The 12,465-nt window shown below is 49.4% G+C and overlaps 1 protein-coding gene across 1 annotated transcript; it reads left to right on the forward strand.

Moving 5' to 3' along the window:
- Positions 1-5,516: 5,516 nt before the first annotated feature.
- On the forward strand, positions 5,517-6,575 carry LOC115529297 (uncharacterized). Its single transcript, XM_030337905.1, has 2 exons — positions 5,517-5,868; positions 5,982-6,575. The coding sequence occupies exons 1-2, from the start codon at positions 5,650-5,652 to the stop codon at positions 6,573-6,575; spliced, it is 813 nt and encodes a 270-aa protein (XP_030193765.1). The 5' UTR covers positions 5,517-5,649.
- The last annotated feature ends 5,890 nt before the right edge of the window (positions 6,576-12,465 follow it).

The raw sequence follows: 12,465 nt of genomic DNA on the forward strand, positions 1-12,465 counted from the left end.
CGTTCCGTTTCGTTCCGTTCGTTCCGATTTCGGCCTCTGCTTAAAGCCGACGGTGCGTTCCAATTTCGACCCCGAACCGTCGGTTGGACCGGTTGGACCGGACGAATTCTCGGTCCGAGGTGCCCGCCGGGGCCGGGACGGGCCAGAGGTGCGGTGGCCGGAAGGGGGCGCCAAATCGGTTCGTCCCGCGGCTGCGCCGCGGGCCGAACCCCGATAGTGAAGAACGGTAACCTTTTAATAACGTGGCTGAGGAACGTTCTTCTCTTTATTTATCCGACAGAAAAGAGGAAAAAACCCACCTCACTCGTCGCGTCGATAAAGAACTTCTTTTTTTTTACGACCCAGCAATCAGCGAACGACAACAGAGACACCCAAAGCGTCGGATCGAATCCCCGTGAAATCAACGCTTTTGACCGGCCGTTCTCGTCGTAAATGAAGACGAGAACCCTTTGTTATGTTATAATTATTATTACATTACAATATGCAAAATATGACAGACTAAAAGCCCTTATTGTGAATTTTATTTTCTTGTCTTGTTACTTATAGACCTGAATTGCATCCTTGTCCAATAGGTGGCGCTCTCGAATAATGTCTGTAGAGTGTGGTGTGGGGAGGGGGGTCTTGACCTTGGTAACCGTTTTGTATTTATTTAGAATGAGATCGTATTTACTGAACGGTTGCTAAGTTATACTTTATGTCCAATAGGGGGCGCTCTCGAATAATGTTTGTAGAGTGTGGTGTGGGGAGGGTGGCCTTGACCTTGGTGACCATTTTGTATTTGTTTAAAATCAAGATTGCAGTACCCAAAAAAGTCCGCTGGGGCTAGAGCTATCCGAGGGTGGTCTCGGAATTCCCACGCCCCGCTGTTTGCCCGAGCTAGGTCCAAAAAAACGTTTTTGAAAAGTGGTAAGTTGCCCTTAACCTAACCCTAACCCATTAACAAACGACTCAAAATGGCCTAAAACGTGCTCCTAGACACTTTCTGTGTGAACTTTTTTGACTCCGCACTTGGTCAGATTTTCACAAAATTGTACATGGGGGGGGGGTCAACGGCAGCTATATGAAGGAAGTTAGCTGGAACTCCAAAACTTCGCACACCTGTCTAAGGAGCCTAGAGCACCTTCCACACCAAATATCGTTAGTGGCACAAATTTTTCCCTTGCCGAGTGGCACAAATTTGAACATTTCAAATTCAATTTTCTATACCAAACCAAGCCACCAGGAGGCCAGAACTTGGCACAGACGTAGCCCTGATCCATAGCTACCACCCCATAGGGTTCATGTTCCCACGCCCCTCTCCCTGTTCCCATGGCAACGCTTTTAGGTATTTTCCAATGTTAAAAAAAGTTGCCACTAGGGGCGCCAAATTCCCTCCCTTCTGCTTCATAGTTACCGTACCAAAATGAACCAACGAAGACGGAGGACTACTCTAAGGTAAGTTTTTTGCTTTATTCAAAACGAAACAATGTTAAAATACATGGTACTATGCTGTGTATGAGGTGCAGGTTATTTTGTAATTGTTTCAGCATTTCCTGGGGTTGTGCGGTGTATGGAACACAGGAATTTGCCAATTTCAAAAATATCGCCCACAATAGGGACTAGGGCATGTAGAGGGGCCCCAGGGCTACCACGGGCACTATTCAGAATTCCCACGCTCCGCTGTTCCTTTAAATCGCTTCACTTCAAATTTTTAAAATCAAGATTGCAGTACCCAAAAAAGTCCGCTGGGGCTAGAGCTATCCGAGAGTGGTCTCGGAATTCCCACGCCCCGCTGTTTGCCCGAGCTAGGTCCAAAAAAACGTTTTTGAAAAGTGGTAAGTTGCCCTTAACCTAACCCTAACCCATTAGCAAACGACTCAACAAAATGGCCTAAAACGTGCTCCTAGACACTTTCTGTGTGAACTTTTTTGACTCCACACGTGCTCAAATTTTCACAAGATTTTACATGGGGGGGGGGGGGGGGGGGTCAATGGCAGCTATATGAAGGAAGTTGGCTAGAACTCCAAAACTTTGAATTAAAACTTAAAAGATAGAACGCTTCACGAATTTGCGTGTCATCCTTGCGCTATCTCTCTGTTTCTCAGCCAATCAGCAACCCCGCATCAACTCCAGAGACCTCAACTCCAGAGACGCCCCGATCAATCAGCAACCCCGCATCAACTCCAGAGACCTCAACTCCAGAGACGCCCCGCCCAATCAGCAACCCGCATCAGTATCAACTCCAGTAAAACTTTCCACGTGTGTCAGCCATTATCTCTGCATTCGAGGATAAGGTAGGATGTGGCGATTAGCCTTGAAAACGAGAGCTGGTAAACCGTGAAAAATGCGTTAAAATGTTAGAGGACGACTCGGTTATATGCTATAGACCCTAGTGTGTATGTGGTATAAAGGCTGGGATGAATTTCGAATTATAAATATGTTAAAATTAATGTTGAAATTACGGAGAGTCGCGATTCCCATTGAAACGGATTGCGCGGGAGTTAGCCTTGAAAACGAGTACTGGTAAACCGTGAAAAATGCATTAAAATGTGAGAGGACGACTCGGTTATATGCTGTAGACCATATTGTGTATGTGGTATAAAGGCTGGGACGAATTTCGAATTATAAATATGTTAAAATTAATGTTGAAATTACGGAGAGTCGCGATTCCCATTGAAACGGATTGCGCGGGAGTTAGCCTTGAAAACGAGTACTGGTAAACCGTGAAAAATGCATTAAAATGTGAGAGGACGACTCGGTTATATACTGTAGACCATATTGTGTATGTGGTATAAAGGCTGGGACGAATTTCGAATTATAAATATGTTAAAATTAATGTTGAAATTACGGAGAGTCGCGATTCCCATTGAAACGGATTGCGCGGCGGTTAGCATTCCAACCTGTCAAACCATCTGTTATCTTTCCTGTAAGCATCCATGAACATAAAAGTCACTTTAAGGGAGTAAACTGTAATGCTCGTTTAATGCAATGCTCGTTTAATGCTGTGTCATGTTATTTGTTGTCATTGTAGATGTCTTTTGCAAATTTAAAATTGACGCCGTCGCATCAGTTGGTCCTGCGGGCCTCTGATGCGGCGGCAGCCTTCACCGCCGCCATAGGGCCACGCGGGACCCAGGCTCCCGCCAGGGCCAAGAAGCCGGGGGAGGTGGAGAAGGAGGCCCGAGCCCGCGTCGTCTCCGAGGGTGGTGACCCTGGGAACCCCATGCTGGTGCTGGGCTGCCACAGCATCCAGCTGGGGAAGTACCAGGGTCAGACCTTCCGGTGGCTCCTGGAGAACGACGCGGGCTACGCCTGTCACCTGGTCGACAGTCACCAGCGGGAGCGGGAGACGAGTGCCTCGGACAGCCCGCTCATGGCCAACAAGGACAGCCTCGTCCGCTACTCCTGCGCCCACCCCGCTTTTGCGGAGCACCTCAAGTTCCGCCGGGCGCAGGAGGAGGCCCGGGCTCGTGCCACTCTGCCCGGGCGGGGGGGCGAGGCGCTTGTTGGCTTCGGGCTGTTCAAGGAGGACACCCTGAAGGACCTGTACGACTCCAAGGACAAGGAGCGTCAGATGTAAGTCATATTGTGGTGAAGGGCAGTGGAGACGGTGCTGTGACATGTTTATGTGCGTGTTGATTTTCGATCATTGTCTTGCAGCTATGTCAAGTGGCTACGGCGGAAGACACCGCAGCCTGGGAGCTCCATGGACGTCGCCATTCAATACTTCTCGGGCCGAGACAAGGAGCGGTCGGCGGAGGCGGCTGCTACACCCCCTCCGCCCGCCAGCAGCAGCACCAGCAGCGGCCTCAGCACCACCACCAGCAAGGCCGCTGCTTCCACCGTGCTGCCGCCCCGCAAGCCGACCGCTCCCAATTTCTCGGCCCTTGTGCGCGGGCGTCCGATGGGCCCAGGGGAGCTGCAGGCCCGGATCAGGAAACTGATGACCCCAGCACGGCCTGCAGCTCCAGGTCGGTAGCTCTTTCTTTCTGTTTCACACAACAGAGGTTGAGTGTACACGATTTACTAACCGTTGCCCCCCCCCCCCCCCCCCCCCCCCATAGCGGTGTCTTCCGTCAGAGACCAGCGTCCCTCGGTTCCGCCGCCCCCCACCACAGAGGTGACGGACGAGGAGCTGGTCCGGATGGTCACTGACGTGGAAATGGGTAACTGGCACCACATACATACATACATACACACCACAACTGATATCTATTCTTGAGTCAGTATGTTTGTATTAACTGTAACTTTTTAATTTGCTGGTCGCTAAAGCTGATGCCTGAAGGACAAAGGTAGGGTTATCAGGTGATGTAGCCGTCTTTGTTGGTGGTAGACGCGCCGTCCTCACTCACGTAGTGGTAATGTGGATTTGATTAAACTCCCAGTCTAGCAAACCTCGCCTTGTAACTAACATTCGCCTTGTAGCACACCTCTTAACGGTCGCCTTGTAGCACACCTCTTAACAGTCGCCTTGTAGCACTAAACCATTTTATCTAATCAACGGCATGCTGCACGTCATGAATGCTCAGACTCACTTAGTCTCGCTTGCCTGTGTGTTGTGTGTTGCCCCGTCACTCTCATTGTGCTGATGCCATTTGGTTGTGCGTGACCGTGTCTGAAGCTGGCGTACAGGTCCTTCAGGCCCTCCCGCTCCCGCTGGAGACGCCTCCGTCTCCACCTCCCCCGGCACCGTCCTCCACCCCACCACCACCACCACCACCACCACCACCACAGGTTGCGGCTGCTCCGCCGACGGTCGGGCTTCCTGCTCGGGCTCCGGCGCAGACCAGGGTGGAGCCTCGTGGCGTCTCCGTGGAGGAGACGCCGTGCGGGGAGGCCACCCTGGCACCGGAGCCGAAGAAGAGGAGGAAGATGACGACGGGCGACGCGGAGCAGCCGGCAACGCCCACTCCTGCTCGGGCTGAGGTACAGACACGCGCCCGTCGTACTCACGACACACGACTCGGTGGAGACGACCGTCTGACTGCGTACGTAGCAGCGACTCGTCCTCATCACGGTGTGTTTGTCTGTGTTGTCTTCATCCTCCTCACAGACCCGGTTGCCTGAGGGCTGGCGGACAGCCCTCACCGGGGAAGAGCAGGAGTGGATCGGCCGGGCGCTGTTTCAGCAGACCAGCGGGGGGTCCCTCAAGCTCACCACGGACCTCAAGCTGTGGTGGGACCCCCCCCAGCCCCGGCTGAACTATTCTCAGCCACCCGCCTCGGCGGCTACCTTCTTCGCGTGTCGGTTGTTCCTCTGGGCGCCCCTGCACATGTGGGGTCCCCGGCCGACATGCTGCGAGAAGCATCTCACCAAGTGTGGGATGTACAAGACCATCCGGAAGGTCTTGGACATCGACGGCTGGTACTTGATGGCCACCGAGTACCTGGAGTGCCGTCGGTGTCGGAGGAAGGTAGCCGCCTGGTCGCAGGAGGTCGTGAGGCAGCTGGGAGAGGGGCATTGCGCCCTCTTCCCGGCGATCCTCACCTACAAGTAAGTAGCTGTCTGAAAACTGTCGGTGTGTCTGTGTGTGGCTCTTCTGTAACACGTGCGCTCCCCTGTAGGCTTGCCTGCGACCGGCGGGTCATCATCCAGCTGCGTGAGCGTACTCGGGGGAACAGCGCCACGCAGCTGCAAAAGAAACTCTGTGAGGCACACACAGAGGCCTGGATGCGGCGGTCCATACACTACCTCAGCGTCATGGAGCCCTTCACGTCGACGGGTGTCGTGCGCCAGTGCACCCCACCGCCGAAACCATCGCCAGACGTGCCGCAGTACGGCTGGCTGTTGGTGGTGTACTGCCACGACATCCTGTCTCGCCTGGAGGACGTGAAGGCCCGGGTCACCTCAGTCTTCGGATCCATCCTAAAGATGGATTCGACCAAGAAGGTGAATGTGATGTCGGAGCACGAGCGTTACACTCTTGCGACGTGCGTGCAGCCTTATTGACTTGTGTGTTTGTGTGTGTCTGTGTCTGTGTCTGTGGCCTCGCCTTCAAACAGGTGACCCGGAAGCTCGCCGGTGCCGCCGCCCATACCGCAGCCTGGGCGACCAACGTGGGCAACGAGCACGGGCAGGTGCTAATGTCCGTGCTCACGGCCACCGAGGGGGGTGGCCTGTTGCCCATGGCTGCGGGGTTAATGAGGCGGTACCGGGACGCTGGGGTAGCGCAGCCTCGCGTCCTCTATGTCGACCGGGACTGCTGTTCGTCCCACGGGGGGTCCAAGGCAGCTGCTGCGTTCCAGGAGTGGGACAAGCTGGTGGTCCGGTTGGACATTTGGCACCTGATGCGACGCTACGCATCAGGTGTCACAACCGAGAGCCACCAGCTGTACAAGCCCTTCCTGCAGCAGCTGTCTGCCAGTATCTTCCTGTGGGACCCAGAGGACACAGCCCGGTTGCTCAACGCCAAGAGGAGGACGCTAGAGGCGCAGGGGATGACCTTCTCGTCCGACGCCGGAGTGTGGAGGCACGTCAGCCGCAGGGAGATGGCTCTCCATTGCCGTCGCCGCACGCGTGGAGCTGCGGCGACCGAGCGGCTGACCGATGACCTCCTGCAAACCTTCGGCGGTGCCAACGGGCGAGACACCTACTGAGGAGGACGACGAGCTCGCCGAAGGCCGGCAGGAGTTGGAGGACCTCACCCTCCACGTGCCTGGCGAGTTCACCGCTCCTCGGACGGACCCACGGTCAGGGCATCCAGCTGACGCACCCGCGCCCGAGCCAGGGTACCTGGCCGTGGTCCGCTTGGCCATGGCCTTAGTGGGGCTGCGCCACGAACATGCCCTGTCCGAGGGGAGGGTAGACGAGCTCATCGGCCTTTACGAGGACCTGTCCCCGTTAGACAGGGCCCGAGTAGTTTACCCTCCCCGCTACCCGGACGGGGCAGCTTGGGGGGGACGATTCATGGCAGCAAAGACAGGCCGCACCAGTATCCCTGGTGCGGCTTGTTGTGGTGAAGCTTGGGGAGCTGAGGGCAACAAGGCCCACTTGCTCGATGGTGTCTTGGTTGGATCTACCCCGCTCAACCCCCAAGTGCTCTCCATTGGCCCCTCCCCCACCTTCTCCAGGACCAGTTGCCGCTGGATTTCTGGCTTCCTCCCCATCCACACCTGCCATCCATCCGGTCTACTACTCCTGCATGTCATGCAGTGCACTGGAGAAGAGAGTGGAAGGGTTGGAGTTATTAGTAAGTCATCTGCAGGCCACGGTGTCCCTACAGCTTGATGGCAGCACTGGAACAGCACAGGCCACCTCTTCAGCCACCCCCAGCCCTGGAAACACACACAGCCATGACACGGAGACCCCGCCCACACCAAGGTCACTTGTGTGCGCAGTGACACTGAGCACACAGCCCGAACCCGCCGTACCCTTTTCAATGCAATTGTTCTTGCAAGAGGACCTCCACAGTTTGTTCTATGACCAACACATGTCACCCACATCCACTGACGCATTTAATGCATACTTAACTGATCCAATTGGCTAACTTGTGTTCCATTGTTGATATGTTCCATTGTTGTTATGTTCATATATTCTATTGTTGATATGTTTAAATGTTCCAATGTTACAGTATTAATAAATAAATGCTTTATTGTTGACCGTCTCATCGTCTTGTTTAGTGATGAAGTGACATTTTTAATTAGGAATAATTATGGCCAAATCAATCTCAACACATATTATATATAGAATATACATAAAACCCTGTAGATGTTGGTGTGTTTGTGACAATGTTTTGATTTTGACAAATTATAAATACTTGTAGTTTATTTATAATTCGTTTATAGTTTAGTTTATTTGTTTACTAAAGAATTAGTCTCAGTATTGAACATGTGTTGATTTGGAAGTTGGATTTTTTGTCAGTGTCACCATTGAACATTAACACCAGTTAATTTCGGATTACAAATGCATTGTTACTGAGATTTGTACAGAGAAAAATATTACCTTTTGTAATGCCTTACATTGCCGCAAAAAGTAATACATTACAGTAATCACATTACTTTTGTAAGGCGTTACTCCGAACACTGCTCATGAGTAGATCTTGATGGAACTTTACTTGACTGCTTTAAAGGTTGATGAATGTCCCTGCTGTCAGCGTCATGAGGTGATGAAGACTGTGGCACCTGTCCTTCATTCAATTGATGTTAGCAAGGCATCGAGTGTCCTTGGGGTTGACCTAATTGGTCCGCTTCCCAATACCGCAAAGGGCAAAAGGTAGCTCTTATGCATGGCTGATGTATGTATAACCACATTTAAAGATAGTCATTGCAAAAGATTTGGTCTAAAGGAAAACTAGGGATGGAATGTCTATTAACGATTATTACTACATTTATAGCATGCATTTTATGTTGCAGATTTATTCTGACAGCAACAGACCTTTTTACTAAGTGGGTTATGGCAAAACCCGTGCACCAAAACAGCCGTTGAGGTGTCCAGAAATATTGGAAACATTCTCCTCGACTTCGGTCTTGTTGACAGAATTATAACAGACCAAGGAAGGGAATTTGTGAACGTATATAATTGTAATTTATGTAATTTACTTATGTGTTCATAGCACTCTAGATAGTAGGTATTGTGGCAACCCAGGCCTTGCCAATCAACTTGATGCAGAGCACCTGAGGGCCAGTGAGAGAGCAGACCTTAGGCCCCGTTTACACAAAGGGAAAACGCAGATATTTCCACGCGGTTTGGCCTCTCATTTACACGAAAACGCCATTTTTATCACAGAAGACGATCATTTCTAAAAACTCCGGCCAAAGTGGGGATTTCTGAAAACGCTGGTTATGTGTTGTCGTGTCAACAGGGAGAAACAGGGTTTTAGGTTCTGAAGCGTCACATTATGCGCCAGGAAATGCTTAACGTCATATGAGCACCCTATGTTTAGTTTGTTTGTTACAGGAAGACGCTCGCATTATTCATTGTTGTTGATTCTGAGGATTCATATTGGCTTGCATGTCTTTATCCTTCTCCCTACACTGCCTCTGTCACGTTAAAATTGTACCGGGGGTGAAAATTGTACCGGCCTAAATCATAAATTGTCCGTTGCCAGGCAACGGACAACAGATTACGTAAGGGGTTGTCCGTTGCCAGGCAGGTTTCATTCGCGCTCATGTTGCCGAAGACGAAATAATATAATACAGATAACGGATCGCTAGATAACACTTGTTTTTACTTTATATTTGTATTGCATTTAATTGTTTAATCGAATTTAGCTAGTAAACTGAGTGTTTAATGTGCATCATAGTCTAGCTAGCTTGTGTTAATTTAATTTCCTTAATTAAATTTAGAGAATAGATCATAGGTGATAGATAGATAGATAGATAGATAGATAGATAGATAGATAGATAGATAGATAGATAGATAGATAGATAGATAGATAGATAGATAGATAGATAGATAGATAGATAAGCAGGCATTTACTAACTGGTAAATGTTTTTTATTATTATTATTCACGTTATCCCCATAACATTTAGCTATTACTGTGTAGGGAAATAGATAAATACAATGCAATACAATAGAAATATAAAGTTAGGAACGCTAATAAATGTAATTCGTAAAATAAGTGTTATCTGTCTTGTCGCGCTCAATGAACGAGTTCGCGAATGTTCAAGAACCTTCAACGTCATTCGACACGATCGTCTGTTGCCAGGCAGGTTTGGAATGGATTAGTATGGATGACGTAGGCCGGTACAATTTTCACCCCCGGTACAATTTTAACGTGACACCGCCCATAGGTTTGGCATAGTTATAATGGCGCTCGACGGCGTATTTATGCGTTTTGATGTAAACGACAACTTTTTTGAAAACAATGTGTTATTTTGGAAAACAAAGGGGGGGGGGGGAATATTCGTTTCTATAAATACCCTGCTACGTATAAACGTGGCCTGAAACAGCATGCTCGAAGGCGCATTCAGGGCCCTCTTGGCTTGGGTGTGAGGAGAGACCAGCCGTTGGAACCAGGCAGTGGATCCCGCCAATTATCTTTTTGTTATTTTAAGTAAAAGATCCTTGTTTTGTATTATTAAAAGGGTCTTGTGGCTTAAGAACTAAAGAGAATCGTGTGCTGTTCGAGGAAGCGGTCCAGTCCCCGAGCCGGGTTGCCACAGTATGTGTGAATGAATGAATCAGGGGGGTATACCACGAACCTCGCTGAACATACCCAGGCTTTCTTGGGAAAACCTGGCTCGACAGAGCCGCAACTCGCAATCAGAGTTAAATGGTACCACAACGCTCACTTTAGATTCAATTAGTTGAACCAGGTTTTCCGCTTTAGGTTCAATGCGCGTTCACCTAAAAGGGGCATTTCTCGCATCATTTGACTCACCCTTATGCAAAATAAATCGCGCGAGAGCGGTGTATTTCATCCAAGGCGAGCAGTGTATTATTATGAACTCCTACAAGGAATTCAAAGTTCAAATCACAGCCAAGGGGAACACGGTTGCCCATAATATGGCTATGTGAAATAAGTGGCTGCCTCTGCCGTGAATCGTCCCACCCAAGTTGCGTATGGCAAAAACCTGTTACTTTATGCAACTAATTGCTGACTCAAAAGGGGAAAGCAATGAGCCCCGGGCTTAAGCCCGGTTCACTCCGCGGTTACCTATTGATCTCTGGCCTCTCCAACTGAATCACGCGCTATTGCCCGTCAAGTGGGCGTGGCCTATGTGAAGTGGGCGTGGCCTATGTGACGTATTAGCCTCGGCTTCCTCACCTGTCTGAGGTGCTGCCTTCTGTGGATGGCTATTGCATCCTTCAGTAAGGTCCTGCTCCCCTTGTGGCTATGTACAGTATTTACGGCTTATATGTTCGGTCCTGCTTCCTAATGGCTATGTGGGGGCAGCTTATGTGCTTAAAATACAAACATATTAAAGATTTATATCAAAGCGAGATTGGTAAAGATATAATGGAGTTACGGCTAAGGCCAAGGATTATTTTGGATAGGATTCTTAAATTATTAAACACAGTTCTGTTGTTCAAGTGCCAGTGACTCATGTTGTCAACTGCTCCATCAGAAGTAATGAATTTCCTGTGCCCCGGAAAAAGGCAATTATAACTTCCATTCACAAGTCTGGTTCAGCGGACCTGGGGCCTGTACTACGAAGCTCGATTAGAGGGTTAGCGAGATATGTTGAGCTGAAAGCCTGGGTTAGCTGTACCACTTAAATATCTTTAAGCGTCGCTGTATCACCATGGTGACTTATGCTCGCAACCAAACCTGGTCGGGAGCAGCTTTTCAGCTTAGTCTACCTGGAGATCGGCTACTTAAATCGGGGTGTTCGCAGCTTCCTAGCCCCTCCTCCGACAATGGCGTCGCCATTTTTGGTTGTTCCCGTGGACCTCTGCGCACTATTCGTACAGGCGTCTCTCTGGAGAGACAGAACCGATCCCCTGGCATTGTCTGACGATATTCTTTAGAGATTCAGGTTCTCATCAGAGGGTATTCGTTATTTGATCGTCCTTGTTGGCCCGTATGTAGGTAATGCTACACAAAGAAGCCGTGCACTTACTGTTGCGCAGTGTGTCTGTGTTTCAAGTTCCATTATCCCTTACATAACCGCTATGTCAGTGACACAATTAGGCCTAGGCATTTTTTATTCTCCAAATTCATATTATAGCTGGGAGAATTGTTAAGAAAAATCTCCTCCATAGTCGACCTGGAGTCACAGGCCGACAGAGTCTCCTGCAAGAATCTAGGGAAACCTAGACATTCTTTCCAAAGATTAAACATTTAGAAGATACGTGACACTTTGCTTTGATACTTATATACCTCTGATTGGAGATTGATTGTCGGCGGCTCCTCCAAAATAATGTTTGTACCTTCAACTAAAAATGACACCATTAATTTACACTTAATCATTTCACATTTGATTAGCAAGACAATTATTTATGTCCATTGCCAATACATGAATACATTCTCATTTCAAATGCCTTGGATGTCGAGGCAGTGGGTTCAGAGGACATCCCCCCTTCCACTCCTACCATCATCGGCCGACCTTCGTTATTAATTGGCGAGAGCCAGCTCCTCCGAAGTGGTGAAGGGCGGTGGAGAAGTCCCCCTCCCAGTCGTATTAATTTGGGTTTTCTTTTTATTTGCTACAAGTAATCAACATGAGATTAAAGGTTGGAGCCTAGGCCATTGCAAATCATAGGCTAGATTCACCTGAAATTATTCAAATGGATGCTTACAACTTACCACATTGAATAATATTTTTATATTTATTTTTGACTTGGCCCCATGTTCGTAGGAGCGTGCTGGCACGACATCTATGGGGGTAAATGGCATGATGATAGCTACATGATATTCTTTAGACAATATGCAGAATCTTTTCACTTACGAATTAACACGGTCGGCTATTTTTTGCCAGCACCCTAGCCATATTATGGGCAACGGTGTTCCCCTTGGCTGTGATTTGAACTTTGAATTCCTCGTAGGAGTTCATAATAACACACTGCTCGCCTTGGGTGAAATACACCGCTCTCGCTCGATA

This window comes from Gadus morhua, chromosome 17 (genome assembly GCF_902167405.1).
Source record: "Gadus morhua chromosome 17, gadMor3.0, whole genome shotgun sequence".
NCBI lineage: Eukaryota > Metazoa > Chordata > Actinopteri > Gadiformes > Gadidae > Gadus > Gadus morhua.